The sequence below is a fragment of the Schistocerca nitens genome, chromosome 2 (assembly GCF_023898315.1).
Source record: "Schistocerca nitens isolate TAMUIC-IGC-003100 chromosome 2, iqSchNite1.1, whole genome shotgun sequence".
Taxonomy (NCBI): Eukaryota; Metazoa; Arthropoda; class Insecta; order Orthoptera; family Acrididae; genus Schistocerca; species Schistocerca nitens.
This window is the reverse complement of record NC_064615.1, coordinates 997,543,116-997,565,478: the sequence shown is the minus strand read 5'-3', so window position 1 is coordinate 997,565,478 and position 22,363 is coordinate 997,543,116. Positions and strand designations below refer to the sequence as shown.

At 38.9% G+C, this 22,363-nt stretch overlaps 1 protein-coding gene across 1 annotated transcript in view; it reads right to left on the bottom strand.

Moving 5' to 3' along the window:
• The window catches only part of LOC126235494 (uncharacterized), a 284,326-nt gene that overhangs the window by 32,927 nt on the left and 229,036 nt on the right, over positions 1-22,363 (bottom strand). Inside the window, exons 20-21 of the mRNA XM_049944213.1 lie at positions 22,028-22,291; positions 16,576-16,771 (exon numbers count right to left, since the gene is read on the bottom strand). Of these exons, the coding sequence (XP_049800170.1) occupies positions 16,576-16,771; positions 22,028-22,291 (460 nt within the window). The remainder of the gene's footprint in view (positions 1-16,575; positions 16,772-22,027; positions 22,292-22,363) is intronic.

Genomic DNA, 22,363 nt, shown 5'->3' with positions numbered 1-22,363 from the left:
GATGCTGACTGAGATGTTACACTAATTCTTTACTAACCTCTACAAACAAAAGGCAATGTCCTGACTGACTGACCCATGATCACAGCCCAAACTGCTAAGGATAGAAACTTTAAATTTGGAGAGAGTGTTGATCTTATACTGTAGGCATTGTTTGGTAAGGGATTGTCTGGAATTACACCCCTGAGATGGGTGAAGTAGGAGATGAAAGGAATTTTGAAAATATGTCGCTATTAAGGCAATGTTGAAGCTGGAACCACAAAAATTGGTTTTCGGTTTCTCAGTCAGAAATTTAAAAAAATGTGTGTTTCCGCACTTTTGGAAATTCAACCACTAAGGGCATGAGATAGTGAGCCATTATGAAGGCAATTTTAAAGCTAACTTCAAGAAAATTTGTATTTGGCCTCTTTAGAAATAAAAATAGCGTGTTTCAGTGTTTTTGAAAATATTTCATTATATTAAAACATTTTCAAAGGTAAATCTATGAAAACTGGTATTTGACTTCTAGAGATATGAGCGTTAGGGGATGAACATTTCTTTGGAAATATCACCACATGAAATCAAAAGGTAGGATTAACAAAGACCTCCAACTCCAGCTGTCAGAATCACTTTTTGGTCAGAAGTACATTTGGATAAGAGCATTCTCCTACAGCCTTAATTAGTGTAAAAAGTTTAGATGATGTTGCAATTTGTGTATAACATAGAAATTCCATTAAATAAAAACAAATAACATCTGTGCAGATAATACAGTTTGTGCAAGGAGCGAAGCAGCTGACAAGAAGCTAATATTATATACATCTAAAAAAAACTTTGAAGATTATTAATTAATTCTGCGATTTTACTCCTTCGTTCAATAAAAGTTTATTATTTCCATTGCCTTGTACAGAGTTCAGCATTGTGAAATGCTGCCTCTTATTGACCGACTAGTAGTTACAGTAATTGTTGTTCATTTAGTTCGTAACTATAAATGAAGGAAAATACCACCACCAAAATTTCTACAGGCACTATGACTTTTTTTCTCAAGCCAACAGTCATCACCACAGTATGTAAATACTTGCATATCACAATTCAGGATCAGTGTCAATATCAATTGAGAAGAACCCCAAGGATTAATTTTGGGTTAGGTCAGCTTAAAGGATGACAATTTTTATTCTCTTGCAATAATCAGTTAAATAACTGCAAATTATGCAATAACAAAATCGTGTAACTCTTGCTTCTAATTCAAGTCAACGTCTTTATTGCACAACCTGCAAGATTCATGCTTTACATCAGAGAGCGCTACAGTACTTGTTTTTCTACCATTATGATTCCAGACAACTGAGTGGAGTCAGAGATTACAATACACTGGCAACAATGAATACTGTGACCTCAACAATAACTGCTCTGAATGCACCGAACACATAACATTACAATTGTACCACTGTGACCTCCCATTCCAGATGCACAGCAGCTTAAGTAAAAACTGACACTGAAACACCAATACGGAAATCTGGTTGATAAGATACTTTAAACATATTTAATGGATTCTTAAGCAGATGGTGAAAGGACAATTTTCTATAGTGTTAGGGCAGTATATTTTTATAACAGTACAATTTTCACCATGTAACCGATACTTTTAAGGAAACCTGGTCAGCTAATAGCTGCTTACTCAGACTGTTACTGCACACTGTAAGCAGCTCTTTCACCTTGCAGGCTACACTAGGCCTCTTCACTACTTGAGGAATACATCTAAATGATTCTGAACCTTGACTGCACAAGTTGAGATGACAATGATATATCAGTAGTATCAATGCAATTTAAACCAATAACAATTTCCTTTTTTGAACCTAACAACTCATTTAAAATAAGAATTACTCTTTTGATATACCTCAAATCTGATTTATTGAAAATAAAAATATTTTACATCTAATAAAGTGTCAGCTTCAATGTTACTCAGATGATTTACTAAATGTCAATTTATCAATATTTCAGGAAATTTTGCCATCTCTATACACAAGTCACTCATGCTAAAATGAGTCATTTTTGATGGTGAGCTGCACACTGGCAAATCTGCTGAGTGCTAACTGGCCTTCCTTCTCGACTCCTGACCTGCCAGCTTGTTCTCTAGGAGTTTTCTTTAACGACCTAACATTGGAACTTGCATACCTCTCACCCTTAGATGACACAGCCTGACAAACATGAGAAAGGTGAACAATACTTATTTTATTTTGTGCAACAATAAGGAAATGAAAGAGGTAGAGATAGAGGAAATACAACAAACTAGTCTCTCCAGTCAACGGAGCCAATAGAACACAACAAGAAAGGAAGTGAAAACTGGATGTCATAAGCAGAAAAGATATTAAACCTTGGAGACTAGAAGCCATGGAGAGTAATCAGCAAGTCATCAGAGATAAGGCAATAAGACTGGAAGCCAGGATGAGAATGAGGGAAAATGTGTAAAGATGAGGAAAAAAAGACAATATGTATAACAAAGAGTAAGAACAAAACAAAAATTTAAACAAAGGAGAAGATACGAGTAAAATTAGAAACAGCGTATTAAAAACTGAGGAATGTGGAAAAATAAAAATATATTAATATTGGAGAGTGAAAACAGAAACCCACAAAATAATGTCAAAATGATAACTACAGAGTGCAACATAAAAATATGTTTGAGAATGTAGGAGACTAGATCATCATCTAGGGGCGGGATGTATGAAAATCAACAATATGTCAGTTTTTATTTGAGGCTACAATAAACTACCTCCCGGTAAGTAAGTTTTAAGATTTTTATTCAATTTCAATTGCTTCTTTTTTCCTTCAGACTATTCTTATCCACATGAGAATTACCATCAGTTTAGCTGTTTCATCATATCCTGGACTTGACAAGTTCATTGCTCATAAATATGTCATACTTTTAAACACAACCATAGCTGCACAGACCAGGTACTGGCAACTTAGCTTAAATTCATGAAATCAAGCATCGCAGCTTTTGTTGTTATAACAGTAAGCTGCTCAAGGAAAGCACTTAGCCTGCACCACCTGTGGTCCGTGGGCTAATTTACGTAATTGCTATGCTATTTAACAAAATTTACAAAGCTCTAGAAACATTATGAAGCCTCTGACTGGTTACATGTCTGCACTAGAAATGGTACATAAACAATTACGAAACTCTTCTATAAACTTCTATGAGAGACCCAAGCACTCTTCCTAGTTCCTAATAAGATAGTACTATTCACACACCACCTGACCAATCAAGTCACTGCTAAGAGGTAATGAGAAAATATAATTTAGACTGGAGTACTGAAAGAATGAGATTGAAAATAACAGTCACTCAAAATGAGACAGATTAACTTGTAACAGTCATGTACATTATGCGATCAACAGTATCTGGACACTGGGCTGAAATGACTTACAAGTTTGTGGCGCCCTCCATCGGTAATGCTGGGTTCAATATGGTGTTGGTCCACCCTTACCCTTGATGACAGCTTCCACTCTTGCAGGCATATGTTCAATCAGGTGCTGGAAGGTTTCTTGGGGAATGGTAGCCCATTCTTCATGGAGTGCTGCACTGAGGAGATGTATTTATGTCCATCAGTGAGGCCTGGCGTGAAGTCAGCGTTACAAAACATCCCAAAGGTGTTGTGTAGGATTCAAGTCAGGACTCTGTGCAGGTCAGTCCATTACATCTACATCTATACTCCGCAAGTCACCTGACAGTGTGTGGCAGAGGGTACCTTGAGTACCTCTATTGGTTCTCCCTTCTATTCCAGTCTCATACTGTTCGTGGAAAGAAGGATTGTCGGTATGCTTCTGTGTGAGCTCTAACCTCTCTGATTTTACCTCATGGTCTCTTCCCAAGATATACGTAGGAGAGAGCAATATACTGCTTGACTCCTCGGTGAAGGTACGTTCTTGAAACTTCAATAAAAGCCCGTACAGAGCTACTGAGCGTCTCTCTTGCAGAGTCTTCCACTGGAGTTTATCATCTCCGTAACGCTTTACGTGATTACTAAATGATCCTATAGCGAAGCGCGCTGCTCTCCATTGAATCTTCTCTATCTCTTCTATCAACCCTATCTGGTACGGATCCCACACCGGTGAGCAGTAGTCAAGCACTGGGTGAACAAGTGTACTGCAACCTACTTCCTTTGTTTTCGGACTGCATTTCCTTAGGATTCTTCCAATGAATCTCAGTCTGGCATCTGCTTTACCGATGATTAATTTTATATGGTCATTCCATTTTAAATCACTCCTCATGCCTACTCCCAGATAATTTATGGAATTAACTGCTTCCAATTGCTGACCTGCTATATTGTAGCTAAATGATAAAGGATCTTTCTTTCTATTTATTCGCAGTACCTTACACTTTTCTACATTGAGATTCAATTGCCATTCCCTGCACCATGCGTCAATTCATTGCAGATCCTACAGGGATGTTGTTGTCGTGTAACCACTTCACCACATGCCATGCATTATGAACAGGTGCTCAATCGTGTTGAAAGATGCAATTGCCATCCCCAAATTGCTTTTCAACAGTGGGAAGCAAGAAGGTACTTAAAACATCATCAGTGTAGGCCTGTGCTGTGATAGTGCCACACAAAACAACAAAGGGTGCAAGCCCCCTCCATGAAAAACATTACCACATCACAACACCACCACCTCCAAATTTTACTACATACGCTGGCAGATGATGTTTACAGGGCATTCACCATACCCACACCCTGCCATCGGATTGCCACATTGTGTATCGTGATTCGTCATTCTGAACATTTTTCAAATGTTCAACCATCCAACGTTTAAGCTCCTAACACCAAGCAATGTGTCGTTTGGCATTTACCGGAATGATGTGTGGTCTATGAGCAGCCGCTCGACCATGAAATCAAAGTTTTCTCACCTTCCGCCTGAATGTCATAGTGCTTGCAGTGGATCCTGATGCAGTTTGGAATTCCTGTGTGATTGTCTGGATAGATGTCTGCCCATTACACATTACGACCCTCTTCAACCGACAGCGGTCTCTGTCAGTCAACAGACGAGGTCGGCCTGCACACTTTTGTGCTGTGTGTGTCCCTTCTGTTTCCACTTCATTATCACACAGTAAACAGTGAACTTTGGGATGTTTAGAATGTGGAAATCTCACGTACAGATGTATGACACAAGTTACACCCAATCACCTGACCACATTTTAAGTCCGTGAGTTCTGCGGAGTGCCCCATTCTGCTCTCTTATGATATCTAATGACTACTGAGGTCGCTGATATGGAGTATTTGGCAGTAGGTAGCAGCATAACGCACCTAATATGAAATACGTATGTTTTTGGGTGTGTCCAGATACTTTTAATCACATAGCATAAGTCAGCAAAACATAATTGCTACATATACTATGATACTATGTTTCAATAACGATCTTGCAATTTATTAAGTCTCAGAAGACCTGACAGTAAGAGACAACAGTAAAAACAGAGAAATATGAAGTTATATATCTGCATCTACATGACTACTCTGCAATTCACATTTAAGTGCCTGGCCAAGGATTCTTTCAACAGTCTTAAGACTATTTCTCAAACATTCCAGTTACTAACAGCACATGGGAGAAATGAACACAAATCATCTTATATGAGCTCTGATTTTACTATGATCATTTTTCCCTACATAGGGTGGGAACAATAAAATATTTTCGCATCCATAAAAGATGGGTGGTGTTTGAAATTTTGTGAAAACATCTTGTCTTTGTTTTAACGACTGCCACTCACTTATCATATCCATGATACTTCCTTGTTTCGACTCAGGTCTTTCAGTGCTCTGTCAAACTCTTCACGCAGTATCGTATCTCCCATTTCATCTTCATCTACATCCTCTTCCATTTCCATAATACTGTCCTCAAGTACATCACCCTTGTATAGACCCTCTATATACTCCTTCCACCTTTCTGCTTTCCCTTCTTTGCTTAGAACTGGGTTGCCATCTGAGCTCTTGATATACATACAAGTGGCTCTCTTTTCTCCAAAGATCTCTTTAATTTTCCTGTAGGCAGTATCTATCTTACCCCTAGTGAGATAAGCCTTACATTTGTCCTCTAGCCATCCCTGCTTAGCCATTTTGCACTTCCTGTCGATCTCATTTTTGAGATGTTTGTATTCCCTTTTGCCTGCTTCATTTACTGCGTTTTTATATTTTCTCCTTTCATCAATTAAATTCAATATTTCTTCTGTTACCCAAGGATTTCTACTAGCCCTCGTCTTTTTACCTACTTGATCCTCTGCTGCCTTCACTACTTCATCCCTCAGAGCTACCCATTCTTCTTCTACTGTATTTCTTTCCCCCATTCCTGTCAATTGTTCCCTTATGCTCTCCCTGAAACTCTGTACAACTTCTGGTTTGGTCAGTTTATCCAGGTCCCATCTCCTTAAATTCCCACCTTTTTGCAGTTTCTTCAGTTTTAATCTACAGTTCATAACCAATAGATTGTGGTCAGAGTCCACATCTGCCCCTGGAAATGTCTTACAATTTAAAACCTGGTTCCTAAATCTCTGTCTTACCATTATATAATCTATCTGATACCTTCTAGTATCTCCAGGAGTCTTCCATGTATACAACCTTCTTTTATGATTCTTGAACCAAGTATTAGCTATGATTAAGTTATGCTCTGTGCAAAATTCTACCAGACGGCTTCCTCTTTCATTTCTCTCCCCCAGTCCATATTCACCCACTATGTTTCCTTCTCTCCCTTTTCCTACTCTCGAATTCCAGTCACCCATGACTATTAAATTTTCGTCTCCCTTCACTACTTGAATAATTTCTTTTATCTCATCATACATTTCATCAATTTCTTCATCATCTGCAGAGCTAGTTGGCATATAAACTTGTACTACTGTAGTAGCCATGGGCTTCGTGTCTACTTCTATTCTTATGCCATGATTATTCCCCTTATTATAGCTCCTTGGTTCTGCCAATGAAACACATTTTTTGGTTTGCCTTCCCCACAACATTATGTATGTGATAATTCCAATTTAAGTTGTTAGTAATTTTAATTCTTAGGTATTTAGTTGAACCGACAGTCTTTAGATTTGTATCAATTATTGTGTTACTGAAATTTAACAGATTTCAGTTACAGTCTGTGTCAGGTAGGAAGGCACTTCTGTGCATAGAGGGAGATGGGAAAGTGTGGAGGGGATGAGGTTTGCTCAACCATGGTGGCAAAGAGCACACAAACAAAGTCAGCATTACCAAATTATGTAACTGCGGACAGCAAAAAGGTTCATTTGTGTACCGTACAGCTCATTATACACTCTTAAACTTACACAGCAGATTTTGTGTATGAAAATGTCAAAAAGCTGACATACTTTTTCTACTTTCATTCACTAATTTGTTACAGCATCACAGAATTTGATAACTTTTCTTGGAGGAAGAAAGTGTTACGCAGCAATGTGCAGTAAGGATAATACATGTTGTCCACTCCTGAACCTCTTCAAGGCAGCTTATTAAAAAGTTTTTCTCAACGATCAATTGCAAATCAAAAACAGTAACATTCATTGTTACAATAACAGGAAGAGAAATTCTTTACATTAGTCATCAATGATCCATAATTGGACACAGAAATGAGCGAGGTATTGACCCATGAAAATCTTTGACAACTTAATCACTGAAGTGAAGAATCTTATGGATAAAAACATTAACTACAAACTCCAATTGAAATCATTATATCTGCTTGACAACTCCTCCTCCTCCACAGAATCTTTTTAAAATGTTTAATTTTATAATGTGTGTGTCTGTGGGGGAGGGGGGGGGGGGGTTTAAATGTAAATCACTGTACAAAATGAATTACTCTTAACTAAGACTTAACACAAATGACTACAGTGTAAATAGTCAGTATGTTTCCAGAATCTCATTCTGGAAACATCCCCCAAGCTGTGGCTAAGTCATGTCTCTGCAATATCCTTTCTTCCAGGAGTGCTTCTGTGAAGTTTGGAAGGTAAGAAACGAGATACTGGCAGAAGTAAAGCTGTGAGGATGGTGTGTGAGTCGTGCTTGGGTAGCTCAGTTGGTAAAGCACTTGCCCGCGAAAGGCAAAGGTCCCGAGTTCGAGTCTTGGTCCGGCACACAGTTTTAATCTGCCATGAAGTTTCAGTCAGTATGTTGTCATATTTTTCCATGACAAAGACTAACACAATCCACATTACAGTGAGAGACCACACTCTTTACCCATGGAACATGCAAACGACATGTAAGCGTCCCTTTTATTTTAAGACATTTCCCAATTCATGCCTTGAAAATGACGGGTTGCTACTTGTTGAAATATCGAATTTTTTGACACATTTATCCTACTGGATTCTCGCGAGTGCTGGGAAAAGTTTAACTTTCACAACTAACAAACTAGATAACTAGCTGCTTCTACTTGGCCAATATATCTAAAATTACAGTTATGTCACTCATAAAAAGTGAATGTCTGCATACTTCTTAGGATACAAATTCCAGGACAGGACATTTTAATACACTACATATGCAATTGATGTTACTTAAAAAATGTTTTTGTGTCAATACTAGTTTTTAAAAACAAGAACTACTATTACTTTAATTTATTTCAGATTCTACATCATAATACCACCGTTCCTACTATCTGAGTCTGTGTCCAAACCAGCTGACTGTAAATTTATGTTGGTGGGTTCAGGGCTTCTATTCCTTTTCACCTCCATATCAAAGTCCCCTTCCTGAAGCTTTTCAGTGTACCGCACACAGGATGCCCGTGCTAAATGGGAAATGTCTATGCTTCATGCACAAGCCATTTGGTGTCTGCTGTCTTGAATGATTTGTTCCTTTCTGCCATACAGCCTTTAACCTGTGCCCAAATTAATTCAGTTGGATCATAATGGCAGTGGTTTGGTGGTAAATGCAAAACTGTGTGACCACATTCATGTGCATGTAAGTCAAGTTCTTATATTTTCTAACATGACTCATTTAAATAAATGAGCTGTAGGAATTCTGCACGGGTCTGTGCACAATATCATTATTTGCAAACCAGAGCTTTCCTGGTGTTTGTACTTAGTTGACAACATCGGTAGCTCCGTGAGGCTATTTGCAGATGACACGGTTGTCTACAAGAAAGTAGCAACATCAGAAGACTCGTACGTACTCCAGGAAGACCTGCAGAGGATTAATGAATGGTGCGACAGCTGGCAGCTTTCCCTAAACGTAGATAAATGTAATATAATGCGCATACATAGGGGCAGAAATCCATTCCAGTACGATTATGCCATAGGTGGTAAATCATTGGAAACGGTAACGACCGTAAAATACTTAGGAGTTACTATCCGGAGCGATCTGAAGTGGAATGATCACATAAAACAAATAGTGGGAAAAGCAGGCGCCAGGTTGAGATTCATAGGAAGAATTCTAAGAAAATGTGACTCATCGACGAAAGAAGTAGCTTACAAAACGCTTGTTCGTCCGATTCTTGAGTATTGCTCATCAGTATGGGACCCTTACCAGGTTGGATTAATAGAAGAGATAGACATGATCCAGCGAAAAGCAGCGCGATTCGTCATGGGGACATTTAGTCAGCGCGAGAGTGTTACGGAGATGCTGAACAAGCTCCAGTGGCGGACACTTCAAGAAAGGCGTTACGCAATACGGAGAGGTTTATTATCGAAATTACGAGAGAGCACATTCCGGGAAGAGATGGGCAACATATTACTACCGCCCACATATATCTCGCGTAATGATCACAACGAAAAGATCCGAGAAATTAGAGCAAATACGGAGACTTACAAGCAGTCGTTCTTCCCACGCACAATTCGTGAATGGAACAGGGAAGGGGGGATCAGATAGTGGTACAATAAGTACCCTCCGCCACACACCGTAAGGTGGCTCGCGGAGTATAGATGTAGATGTAGATGTAGATGTAGTGTTTTCTCTGTCACAGCAATGTCCATTACAATGACTCGCTTCAGAGCAAGGTATGGCAAGAACTGTTCAGTGAACAACTTCTTGAAACTGACAACATTCATTTCTGAATAGTAGTCACTGGTGCTTTTCTTTCACCTAAATGAAAGTTTACTCTCAGGAACAAAACCTTAAGAGCCAGCATGCAGAATAATTACTCAAGAACTTTTCCTATTATAACTTTAAAACAGCCAGTATCATCATCATTAATTTTACAGCAGCTCTCCTTGGAGTGACTGATTCACCCACATTCCATGCAGGTAATAAAGTATTGAACCACCCTTTTCTCTTATTTTGTGCAGCATTCTCCGGAATGTGGCTCATGCTGCAGCTACATCCCTTTGTTCCATTAAAAACTTTCTTCCATCATTAGTTTCAACATATTTGAAACCAATATCGCTCAAAATTCTTTGCACTGACAAAGCACTACCTTTGAAGCCAATTTTCTCTTGCATAATTTTAAGAAATTTTTGTGAAGTCAGAGATTCACCATTCATATTCATTTCCAAGAATGAGCACCTTAATATGTACTTGACAAAACCATCCATTTGTGTTACAAGTTTCTTGTAATAACGATGCTTTCCACATGACACAAAACCAACTTCTCCTGATGTTTCTACAGCTCTCACACTTTCATTTACAATTTGCAGCTAGCCATTTGGAAAGAGAATGAATCTTATTGGCTGCCAGTGGTAAATGGAGGGAGATGTGCAAAATGGTTGAATATTGAGCCATTTTCCTATGTGAGACACATTTTATTACTTTTGTGGATGACCTCATATTTTTCCTTATTCAGAGAGAATTGCTATGTTTCGCACCATACAGATATCATGTCTAAATCATTTTGCAATTGGTTTTGATTTTCTGATGTGTTTAGTATATGGTAAATGATAGCATCATCTGCAAACAATCTAAAAGGGCTAAATCATTTATATAGATTAGGAACAGCAGAGGCTCTGTTAACAAATCCCTGTGGAATACCAAACATCAAGTATGTTTTACTCAATTTCCCATCAGTTACTACGTACTGTGATTTTTATGACAGGAAATTATGAATCCGGTCACACAACTGAAGTGATACTTTATAGGCACACAATTTGATTAGAAGTCTCCTGTGAGGAAGATAGTGAAAAGCCTTCTTGAAATCTAGATGTATGAAATCAATTTCAGATCACCTGCCCATAGCATTCATTACTATGTGCAAATAAAGAGTTAGCTGTGGTTCACAACAACGATATTTCCTGAATCCGCACTATTTAGCCATAAATCTTTATATTTGAGGTAATTCATAATATTTGAAAACAGTATGTGTTCCATAATCTTCTGCAAACTGACGTCAGCGCTATGGTTCTGTAATTATCATATTACTCGGTATTTTCTGTCTTGAGCATTAGTGTGACCTGTGCAACTTTCCATTCTTTTGGTATGGATCTTTTGTTGAGCAAGCAGTTTTATACCATTGCCGAGTATGTGGCTACTCTATCAGCATACTCTGAAAGGAACCTAATTGGTATGCTATCTTGACCAGAATACTTTCCTTTATTAAGTGATTTAAGTGGCTTTGCTATACCAAGCTACTTCTAAGTTATTCATGCTGGCAGCTGTTCTTGATTCCAATTCTGGAATAATTACCTTGTCATCTTTGGTGAAGTTATTTCAGAAAAATATATTAAATAACTCCACTTTAGTGGTGCTATCATTGATAATGTTACTTGCTGCTGCTGCTTTATGGCACAGAAAAGCTGAGGTCATAAGCACCCATGTCATAACTTAAAACAGTCATTTACCAAATGAAGTTGAATTCGATAACACTCAGAGCCTGATGGACTAGAGTGGAGGGGTAGCTAGAAACGATCACTTCCCCTTTGAGGAGATTACTCAAATGGTTGAAAATTAAATTTCCTTCGCCATATTACTACTACTACTACTACTACTACTACTAATAATAATAATAATAATAATAATAATCCATCTATAGCTTTTCACCATATGGTAAACATACACTGAAATGTAAATGGTTTCACAATCGCCATCAAGTCAGAAAATGGTGCATTATCAATGGTTGGTTGCAGTAAGCACAGAGTAGTGCGGGATCTTCACTTAACAAATGACGGTGATTGAAAAGACGGTGCCCAATGAGCAGCCTAGCTTAAAGCATTTCCTCACGATGAGGTGGACAAGAGGAAGACATCCAAGCTGTTGTGAGGTGCTTAATTTCTCACAGTTTGTTCACATATAGATTTGTGTATTACAGGGGATCAGTACCAACTTTCATTCATTTATTTATTCAGTATGAACCTCTCAATTACCGCCAATACTATTTCTTTCAATTTAAACCTCTTCTGGCCTGTGTTACGTAGTTGGGAAGAAGTGGAGACTTGCTCTTAGGAAGGCATCAAGTGAATTTTTACATGCTTTTTTAAACAGAAATATTCTGTGTTTAGTTTTGGTGGATTTGGATGTTGTGATCAGTTTCACTGAAACGATCTGGAGGTCAGCCACCAAACAAACACACTGCCACCAACTGTATTTAATTTAGCCTTTCTGATCACCATTAGGTCATCCATAAAAATTTTGGCTCAATTTTTGGTACCTCTACAAATTTGAGCTACAGAGCTTTTTATAAGCAGTTAAAACTCTGGTTCTTTCCCAACACAGCAATGACAATTTACAACTACAATACCGATTGTTGTTATGTCTAGCCTCTGCGCCCTTTGAGACTGAAGTCCTTTCTGTACTTTCCCCAAGACCCATTAACCTAAATATATGCCCAGTCCATTCCAAATAGCCCCCTGCTACCTGCGTATCCACTTCTGTGTGTAGTGAACCCCTGAACTACTAAACAGAGCCCGAAACCTCACCACCTTACTGTGCAAGTCAAGAAATCTGCAGCCTACATGGTCGCAGAACTGACTGAGCTTCTGATTAAGACCCTTCACTCAGCCCTGCACCAAGGGTCCGCAATCAGTCTTGTCAATGATGTTACAGATGGTAAAGTCTGTCTTCATCTCGCAAACAAGACTAGCAGTCATTACCACTTCAATTAGCTGCTTGAAACCAGAGAGAATCTCTTCCAATCCAGAGTGACACACACCATTTGTAAAAACATGAACCACCTTACGCAAATGGGCTATACCCTGGTCTCTTCATGGTATCTGGAAGCACTTGTTCCACATCTGGAATGACTCCACCTGGTACGCACACAAAGTGCGCACGGGATTTCTTCCCCTCTTTGGCAGCCATATCCCTAAGGTGCCCCATTACATGCCTAGTATTGGAGTTCCCAACTACCAGTAACGCCACCTTCTGTAAATGTCCATATCTTGCAGGCTTCCTTTGAAACAGGGCAAATGACTGCACCTGACCTAGGATTTTTGTCAGCCACTGATAGGACCTGAAACCTGTTTGTCAGCTGAACTGGTGACGCCTTTCGATCAATTACCCAGAAGGTTTTTCGCTCCCTGCCACACCTTGAAACTACCTCCCACTTGACCACCAGTGAGGGGTCATCCTCAGTGTTGGTAGTAACCAGGTTGGTCACAGTACTGGACTGATGATGGGACACAAGGGACGTACGGGATGTAACTTGTATCCCAACATCCGACATCCCAACATCCGACATCCCAACAGTGTCAGCCACTGGCAACAGCCTTGAGCAGCGTGATCTAAGCCAGCACCACCTGGAGCTGTGAGCAAAGGGTCACCTACTCAGGCCACATCCGAATGCTGCAATCACAGTCCCTATCCATACTAAAGACAGTGGAACTACAGACTAGACAGTTATTGATGCGTGAAACAGTTGGTACAAACAAGTTGCCGTTGCAGAGACAAGAACTGCCATCGAACTAATGAGTTCTTAATTGCAACTGGCTATTCACATGAATACAAATGCCTGTCGCGATACAAAGGGCAGAAATATACACTACACAGTTATCAAAACACGAAAATGTGGCTACTATGTAAAGAAATACACAACAAATACAATAATTTAGACTAAATTCACACAGTAAATAAAAAAAAGAGATGCTTCTTGTTTTTAGAAGCTTGTCATAACTCTCAAACTAAACACTGTGCTCTGCTGTGGTGCTACCAAGATGGTAGCTGCACACCTATAGTCTGTCTGTAAACTGAAGAGCGAGCAGTGCTTTTGGTGGGGGATGTGGCCTTTCCCGGAAGAACGCTGCCACCGGCCTACAGGAACACCCAAAATGTGTTGCCCGTTACCTGTCTAACAGTGTAGATCGGCGTGCAGTGAAATGCATTGTTTCTATTCGTGGGATCTTAGTTGCCAGTGTCAGTCAGATAAATTTGTATACTTACTAATATACTTCAATATCCAGAAGTGATTGATAATGTCTAGCATTGCAAGAAAATGTGCAGAATACGAGGAAGAGGAGGTATTTGCAGAGTAACGAGCGTCCGATCGTCTCTAATGTTATTACAGCGTGTATTAAAGAGGCAGCCCAGAAAGAACTGTTGGCTAATATTACCAGTCCCAATCAAAGGGCTGCAATTTATGCGAACATCAGCCTTGTCCAATGCATAAGGAACGAACGCGAAAATAAGCTGCATGGTTTAGTGGAATCGCCACGAAGAAAAGCTAATAACCTTGGGAGGAAACCGATCATTATAGACAGTTTCAAAATCACGTAAAACCTTTGATGCTTATGGAACACTAAATCTCTATCTCAGTCACTATTCAACTGACACATTGCTTTAAATATGTGCACAATAGCTATTCTAAACACTGATGAAATTTTCTTCGAAACATGTACAGCGATTCTGGGCTTCTAAGCAAAAAGCTTGACATACGAGGTGCATTCACATATTAATTTCTATTTTTTGGTAAGAGCTTTATTTGTAAAATCTGCAGCAATGTTATCCTCTTCAAAATATTCCCCATTACATACTATACACTTGTGCCAGTGCTTTTTCCAATTCCCGAAATTCTTTAGGAACTGTTTCTTCGGGATAGTTTATAGGTCCCTTAACTGTACATTTCTAATCTCATCCCATGCTTGTAAAACTGCTGTCCTTTAAGGCCTGCTTTGAAATGTTTATACCACCTGTATGCCCTTGGTTCACTCATAACAGACTCACCAAAAGCAATATTTACCATTTCTAAAAATTTCATATACTTTATTCCATTCCTATAACAATATTAAATACAGATTCTCCAATCTGTTTTTATACAAAACAAATAATCCTTGATGCTACCAAAACACATGTAACCTTTTTGACAGCTAACAGACTAAATACCCAATATGCATAACATTGTACACATACTTTTGAGACATGTTTACAAAGACAGTGACAAAGAAGTAGTGCAAATCGGACTAATACAACACACAAAGTTATAAATTTCTGCTTACTTTTTAAACATTCTTCGTGTTAAAGAAAACTTCTACCTTTTAGTAGAAACACAAAGTAAGAACAAGCCTTAAATTCTACAGATTGATTGCATTATATGGGGTTCGTTTTACGAATAGCAATAGAGGAACATACAATACATGAACAGGTATTCGGTCCTATGTTTGTAGTATAATCCTGACTTCCATTCTTATCTTAATATTATTGACTGTATAATGTTGTGTTTCAGAAGAAGCTATCGTTTTTTGTATTCCATATGGTCTTAATGCGTTTGTCTAAAAATGAACACAGCTGAGACGTATCTGTACACGGCGTCACCACAGATTTAAAGCGCGCATTGCGGCAGGGCCGGTACTACGTTGTGAAACAGCCTGTAGAAGCGCCTTGTGATGTAGTTGGGTTGGCAGAATGGGGACTCTCTCGCTCTCTCTTCAGTTTACCGACAGACTATAGTAAGAGTTAAATGTGGTGCTTTAATACCTGTACATACTGTTGTTGCTAATAATTTAAATTAGTTCAGTCATGGGGCAAATATATTTAGTCAGGGCACAAATTAGTGCAATATACTTGTAGCATAAAATAAATTTAAGAGTTTGTTAATTACATGCCCAATTATAATCTGTAACAGTTTTCATCAGTACCAACAGAAATGGGTGTAGTGTTTAAATGAGCAAACTCCACCCAGCAAAATAGCTCTGAGCACTATGGGACTTACCTTCTGTGGTCATCAGTCCCCTAGAACTCAGAACTACTTAAACCTAACTAAGCTAAGGACATCACACACATCCATGCCCGGGGCAGGATTCGAACCTGCGACCATAGCGCTAGCGCGGTTCCAGACTGTAGTGCCTAGAACCGCTCGGCCACTCCGGCTGGCTCCACCCAGCACAGACTGCCTTGAGGAGAGGAGCTAAGCAAAGAAAACACACCATGCCCTCCTCGCATAACGCAGCCACTACGCCTGTGCTTAGTGATTTGTACTGAACATCTGTACTCAATCTAATTAGTGAGCTTTCTTGCAGGAGAAGTGTTAGGTAGCACCTGTGACTGAAGACACTTACTTCATCATCCATTCCAGAACAAGTGGGCAGAGTGTGGCACAGTAGAATGAATCCTGGTATTATAATGCTATTGCATACAGTACCTTTTAATAACCAAAGCTGGCAATTGGTGGTGTAGGAGCACACAAAATGTTAAGTCATATGACTCCCCCCAACCCAGAACTAGGAGCGCTAAGGGCTTAAGAAAAAATTTACAGATTATAAAGACAAATGTTACATTTTCATTAACATACCTGAGCAAGCTTTCTTCATCAATATTCTTGTAAGCCTGAGTATCGCTTTGCATAAAATTATCGGTAACAGTATTGTCCAACAGTTCAGCTTCTATCATACTGTGAGGCATGAGAAGTTCTTTTAACTGTTCCTTTCGCAAACTTATACTATTAATTCTGAAAAGTTTTGCTAAGTCTTCAATTGCACCATTGATATCTGAAAGGAAAAATTTCTTTTTTAGTGTTCAACATTCCAAAAAGTAAGGAAAATTTAAAATTAGCAGCAATGTGAAAAGTTTTTCAGTTTTCTGAATCAGAGGGCCCTACAATTTCCAGTAAAATATGGGGAAAATTTACTATCACAATTTTTCAATCAGTTTCTTTCTTGCACATCTGTGATGCAATATGGGAAGAAGTATGCAAGATACAATAATTAAGCAGAACCCTCACACACACACACACACACACACACACACACACACACACACACACACACACTTTTAATGTCCCATTAACACCAAGGTGATCATAGGTGGAGCAAATGAGGTGATCATAGGTGGAGCAAATGAACTGATAGGACAATCGTTAGTAAAGAAATCAACACACTTCCTTTCACATGAGCCAATCCAACATTTACCTTAATCAACTTAAGGGAAACCACAACAAAACCATATGTGGAAGGCTAGTCAGAGATTTTAATCCCACTTCTTCCAAATCCGAGTCCAATGCCACTGAGAACCTAAATTTGTTCTCCATATTCATAAATTATCATTATATTGCTATGAGGGCAATTCTGAAGAGACACATGTTACATATGAAGGTGCTATTTTCTTCAAACCAAATTATATGTTTTTTACAACACTCCCCTTTTAGGGATAAATACTTCTGCAGAAATTTAGGACACATTTTAATCCCTCCAAAATATGCCATTGTCTTGAAGATGACTTCCTCGTCTGTGCAGAAATTTTTAACTGTGACACAGTTCTACAAGTTTGAGAACAATAAAAAATAAGCAAGCAGGACTGCCGCAGAAATTTGTTATTCAATTCATGGTGTTCTGTGGTAATAAACTCCACATGACCCTGTTGACACATCATTGTGTGTGAAGCAGTACTTGTTTCTCCACCAAATGAAGACATGAAGAAGAAGAAGAAGAAGAAGAAGAAGAACATAGGTTGTCACCCTCTGCATCCCAAAAACTGACCCTGTAACTTTTCTACCCAATGGGACAATGTTTGCTTTCTTTCTATGACTATGTATGGCAGTAAATTCATTGGAAGCTTGGTTCCCAAAGTATAATGATTAACCCACAAGTCACTGACAGTAAAAATGTCCTTTTATTTCACTTAAATTGATCTAAATGTAGCTTTGAAACTGAAGTCACACCTGCTTGTTGTCCATAGTTAACAGTCATATCTATTGTGTGGACAGTTTTCTCATAGACAACTTATGCAAAATCTTTACCTTCCAACTGCATAGGACTGTCATGGCAGTGTAAACGTGTACCTAAGGTGTAGTTGACTGCAATAGCAGTTCTGTGACATAAGCTTGTTATTCATTTAGCTGTGGTAAAATATGATGTCCATTTGATTGAAGTGACTAGCACTACAAAAATATTTCCTGCTTCATGACACTTTGACACTTTACCAATCAGCTAGCTGGGTGATGCGACGCAAAGTAATTACGGTGTAATAAAGATTTATTATGTTAATACATACATTGAAAATTATATTATTTGTATCTGTATCTACATAATTGTTATGTTCTTTGTTATCTGGTGATTCTCAGAGTGGTATAAGCACGGGGTGGGCGGTGTTTGCATCAAGAAATCCAGAGATTGTTTTTTAGCCACTATAGCCATGTGCGCAACAGCCATCCGAGTACAGAAGAATCCGCTAAAATCAACTGCAAAACTCTGAGCCTCGCTACAAATGACTTTAATAATATAAATAAATAATAGATTTATGCCATGTTTTATGTAGTATGAAATGATTCGGTCTGTAATGTGGTTCATACGATGACAGTATGACCTATATGTGAAGTAATAAATCCAAGATCATTTGGTGAATTTGTGTGTTCAGAATTCTGATGACTGAATAAAAGAATTACTTCTTCAGTGCTAGTATGGTCTTTGACTTTTTTAAGCTTTTGAGGGGAACAAAGGCATGCTTGTCAGAGAAATATCTTTGCCCAGAGTGAACTTTTAATTTAATTTACTGTGATTTAAAATAATAAAAGTATGAAATATTATTGCACATTCATCTTAGGTTGGAAGTTCTCAGAGGTCGCAAGATTATTATACAAATTTTGTGACATTTTATTTGAGGCACAACACTTAGAGTGATGGGAAGTTACATTCTATTACACTGATGATTAAGAAGATGGATATTTTATAATAATTGGAACTGAGGAGCTTTGAGGATAATTAATAATAACTGAAGATTTATTCCAACATGGTGTTAGCAATCTGCAGTGCCGTCAATCGAGGGGAGTTTTATCATGTCAAATGATTAGCACTTCGGTTCAGGAGTTCAGAGATCGATTCAAGAAGTGAACCCATGCAGCTGGCGTGCTCCAAGAACAAAAAAAGTACTTTAGCCAACCGTGTGGCAGTGCACGTGCAACTGCTGGACGCTCACCACACCTTACCATTTTTCTAAATAGAACAGAAGTTAATTTCTGTTGATTCTGATTCTGTGGAATTTGCTGTGAGACTGTAGTGCAGTTTTTGAATACAGCAAAATAGTATAAAAAATGCTCTCCCAGAACCAGTATAAAGCCCACAATAAAAAAAAAAAAATGGAAATAGTGAGTGTGACTGAATTATTCAGCCCCAGCAGGCAGTGAGAGGCCTGATAATGTGGCATCAGACACAGCCACCTGAACTCACATGTACCAGTTAAAAGGTCAGTTGCCATTCTTATCAACACACTTATAGTTCCTGCTATTTCACACACTTTCATTTGACATCTAGCAAGAACAATTTCATGGAAATTTTCAATACTTTCTTTGGAAATAACATCTGCTGATTGTCCATGGTGTCTGCTGAGCAAATATCTAGCTGTTGGCATCAATGCATGAAGTTATCATGAACAGCATCCAGTTTTGTCTTTATCTCATCACATTTTTTCCCATCAAAAAGCAAGAAGAAAATCAGTTGTTTATACTGCACTTTCTCCATTTCTGTGAAAGCCAAGCAGCACAACTTACTGAAATTGTTGCCAAATGCAAACTACCCTATCAATAATAACTGTTTAGCACAGTCAATCAAATGGCAGTACATAACAGTAAAACCAACGTACATTAGCAAATACCTACTTAAGTACCCTTATATTTACACTTACACAGGCTAAATTTATAACTGCTAATTTAGCATGAAAGACTACTTTGTATATTGAGGGAGCCTCAGCTTTTTGTAAAGTAGATTCTAATTTTACATGGTCTGATTTTACATGGTGTAAAAACAGCTGTTTGTTTACAATGACCAGTGTTTATTTTGGCAGATCACTAAGTTAGTAGCAGATATCTAATTTCTAATAACTGTTAATATTCTGTGACAAATGTCATCATAATTTAGTAATTTGTTGAGCAATTCACACAGGAAGAGCAGAGGAGATGTAAATACATAGGTACGAACTAGTATTTACTGCTAATTCTGAATTAGTGCAAATTTTGTAAACACAGTAAAATAATATGGGTCTAAAGGAGACCAATCACTGAATAGCAGAACCATAGAAGTGTCAAAATGCACACTCAAAAGAGAAGGAAAAATTTGCTATCATTCAGAATTAATCTTTTGACGAGCTAGAGTACACTCATTTCGGCACGTGGGCTACAGAGAGGGAGAGAGGTGCAAGGAAGGATACGTAATGGGTGAGAGTGGTAGCTAGCATGTTAGCTGATTAAGAATACAGGAGGAAGGGAAGGTAGGTGCACAGGATAGGCATGTGATACTGGTTCCACAACCAGTGAGGTGTGGTGCATTAAGAAGGTGATTTGGAGACATGAATTTGGAGGGGGATATAGCACAGAGGAAGGGGAGCTGTTTGGTTTAGCTTGTGGGGACCGTGGCTTAGTGGAGATTGAGTCCAGAAGAGTTATGCGAGCAAAATATGTGTTGCAAGTATAAGTCCCATCTGCATAGTCCAGAAAAGCTGGTGCTGGAAATAAGGATCTAGATGGCCTGGGTTGTGAAGTAGCCATTGAACTCTAGCATGTTGTGCCACTGGGTGGTCAACTTTGTTCTTGGCCACAATTTGGCAGTGGCCATTCATTCTTGTGGTCAGTTGGTTGCGCGAAGTCATATACCAACTCCTCAGGAATCACTGCACAGCTTTTAATGTCAGCATGACAACCAACCAGCTATCCACCAGATAGAATTGTCACTCCCAAGCTGTGGCCACTCAGTGGCAAAACATGCACTGAAGCACAACATTATTGAGTTCAATGACTGCTTCACAATCCAGGCCATGTAGATCCTTACCTTCAGCACTAGTTATCCTTACAACGCGACTTTTGCTCCCATGACCTCCCTTGTCTCTGTCTCCGCTAACACACTGTCCTCATACCCTGTACCCAACAGTTTCCCTTCCTCTGTCCTGTCTCCCCCTCCCAATCTGTCTTCACTTCACCTACTTCATTCACCACAGCTCACTGGCTCTGGTACCAGTGCATCACAAGCCTAGCCTGTGCACCTACCACCCCTTTCTCCCACATTCTCAGCCAGCAAACCTGCTACCTGCTTCTCAGCTGTTAGCTATCCATCCTCAACCACCCTCTTCCTGCCTCTCATGTCTCCCCCCATCTACCCAACTCATCTGACAACCCCCTCCCCACCTAACTAGCCAAAATGCAATCCCGGTAGTGTGTGTGTGTGTGTGTGTGTGTGTGTGTGTGTGTGTGTGTGTGTGTGTGTGTGTGTGTGTGTGTGTGTAGTTTATTCCACAAGCTAGCACGCTATCTTCCTCTTTTGTGTGTCCTAATCAATGACTGAAAGCTTCTACTTTTGGTGAGTGTTCTCCTTTACTCCTGAATTATTTACTTAATGCAAGGTTTAAGATACTAATGCTTTTCCTTGTCATTACTTGCTTCAATAGTACTTGGTGATGACAACAAGTGCTGTCATGTATGTGTCTTTACTAACACAGGAGCTCATACTGCCATGTATTGTTTGCAAATACGTCAATGATTTCTGATACAGGCTTCTCCAAGACAATGTATATGGAAGTTTGGCACTGCAGAGATTTTATTCTCATCTGTGGTTTTAGTAAGTCTGCCTTGTCACATACAATATCAGATTTCTCCACTGTTCTTGAAAACAGAAGAACGTGAGATTTTCATCGGGCATAAAATAGGAGTGTAAATAATGAAATTGCATACTGCAAAAATTATAATAATTTTTCAATAACTTCCATAATAACAATTAACTTTCTAACAACAATGAAGATGGTTATAGATACAGAAGTGGTTTTACCTGGACAGTGACGTGCTGAGGTGTTGACGATTGCAGGATGTCGAAAGAGTGCAGCTATCAGTTGTTGGGGATTAGAAATAAAATTCAGTATGGCAGCATCATTTCCAAGCCCATACTTGTGTAGTACGTGTACAGCCTGCAGCTGCTGATACTTCTGTTGTACCTTTCTAATACAGTTTTTTGCATTATTTTCTAGCGAATCCTGCTCACCCCATCGTACTGCTGTATTGTAGCACAACTCTGCGGCCATAACTTGATCAGCACCTGTGAATCACAGACAATTATCAGCAACTCCCAATATAATAAACTGCACAATAAGCAAACATCCAGAAGGGT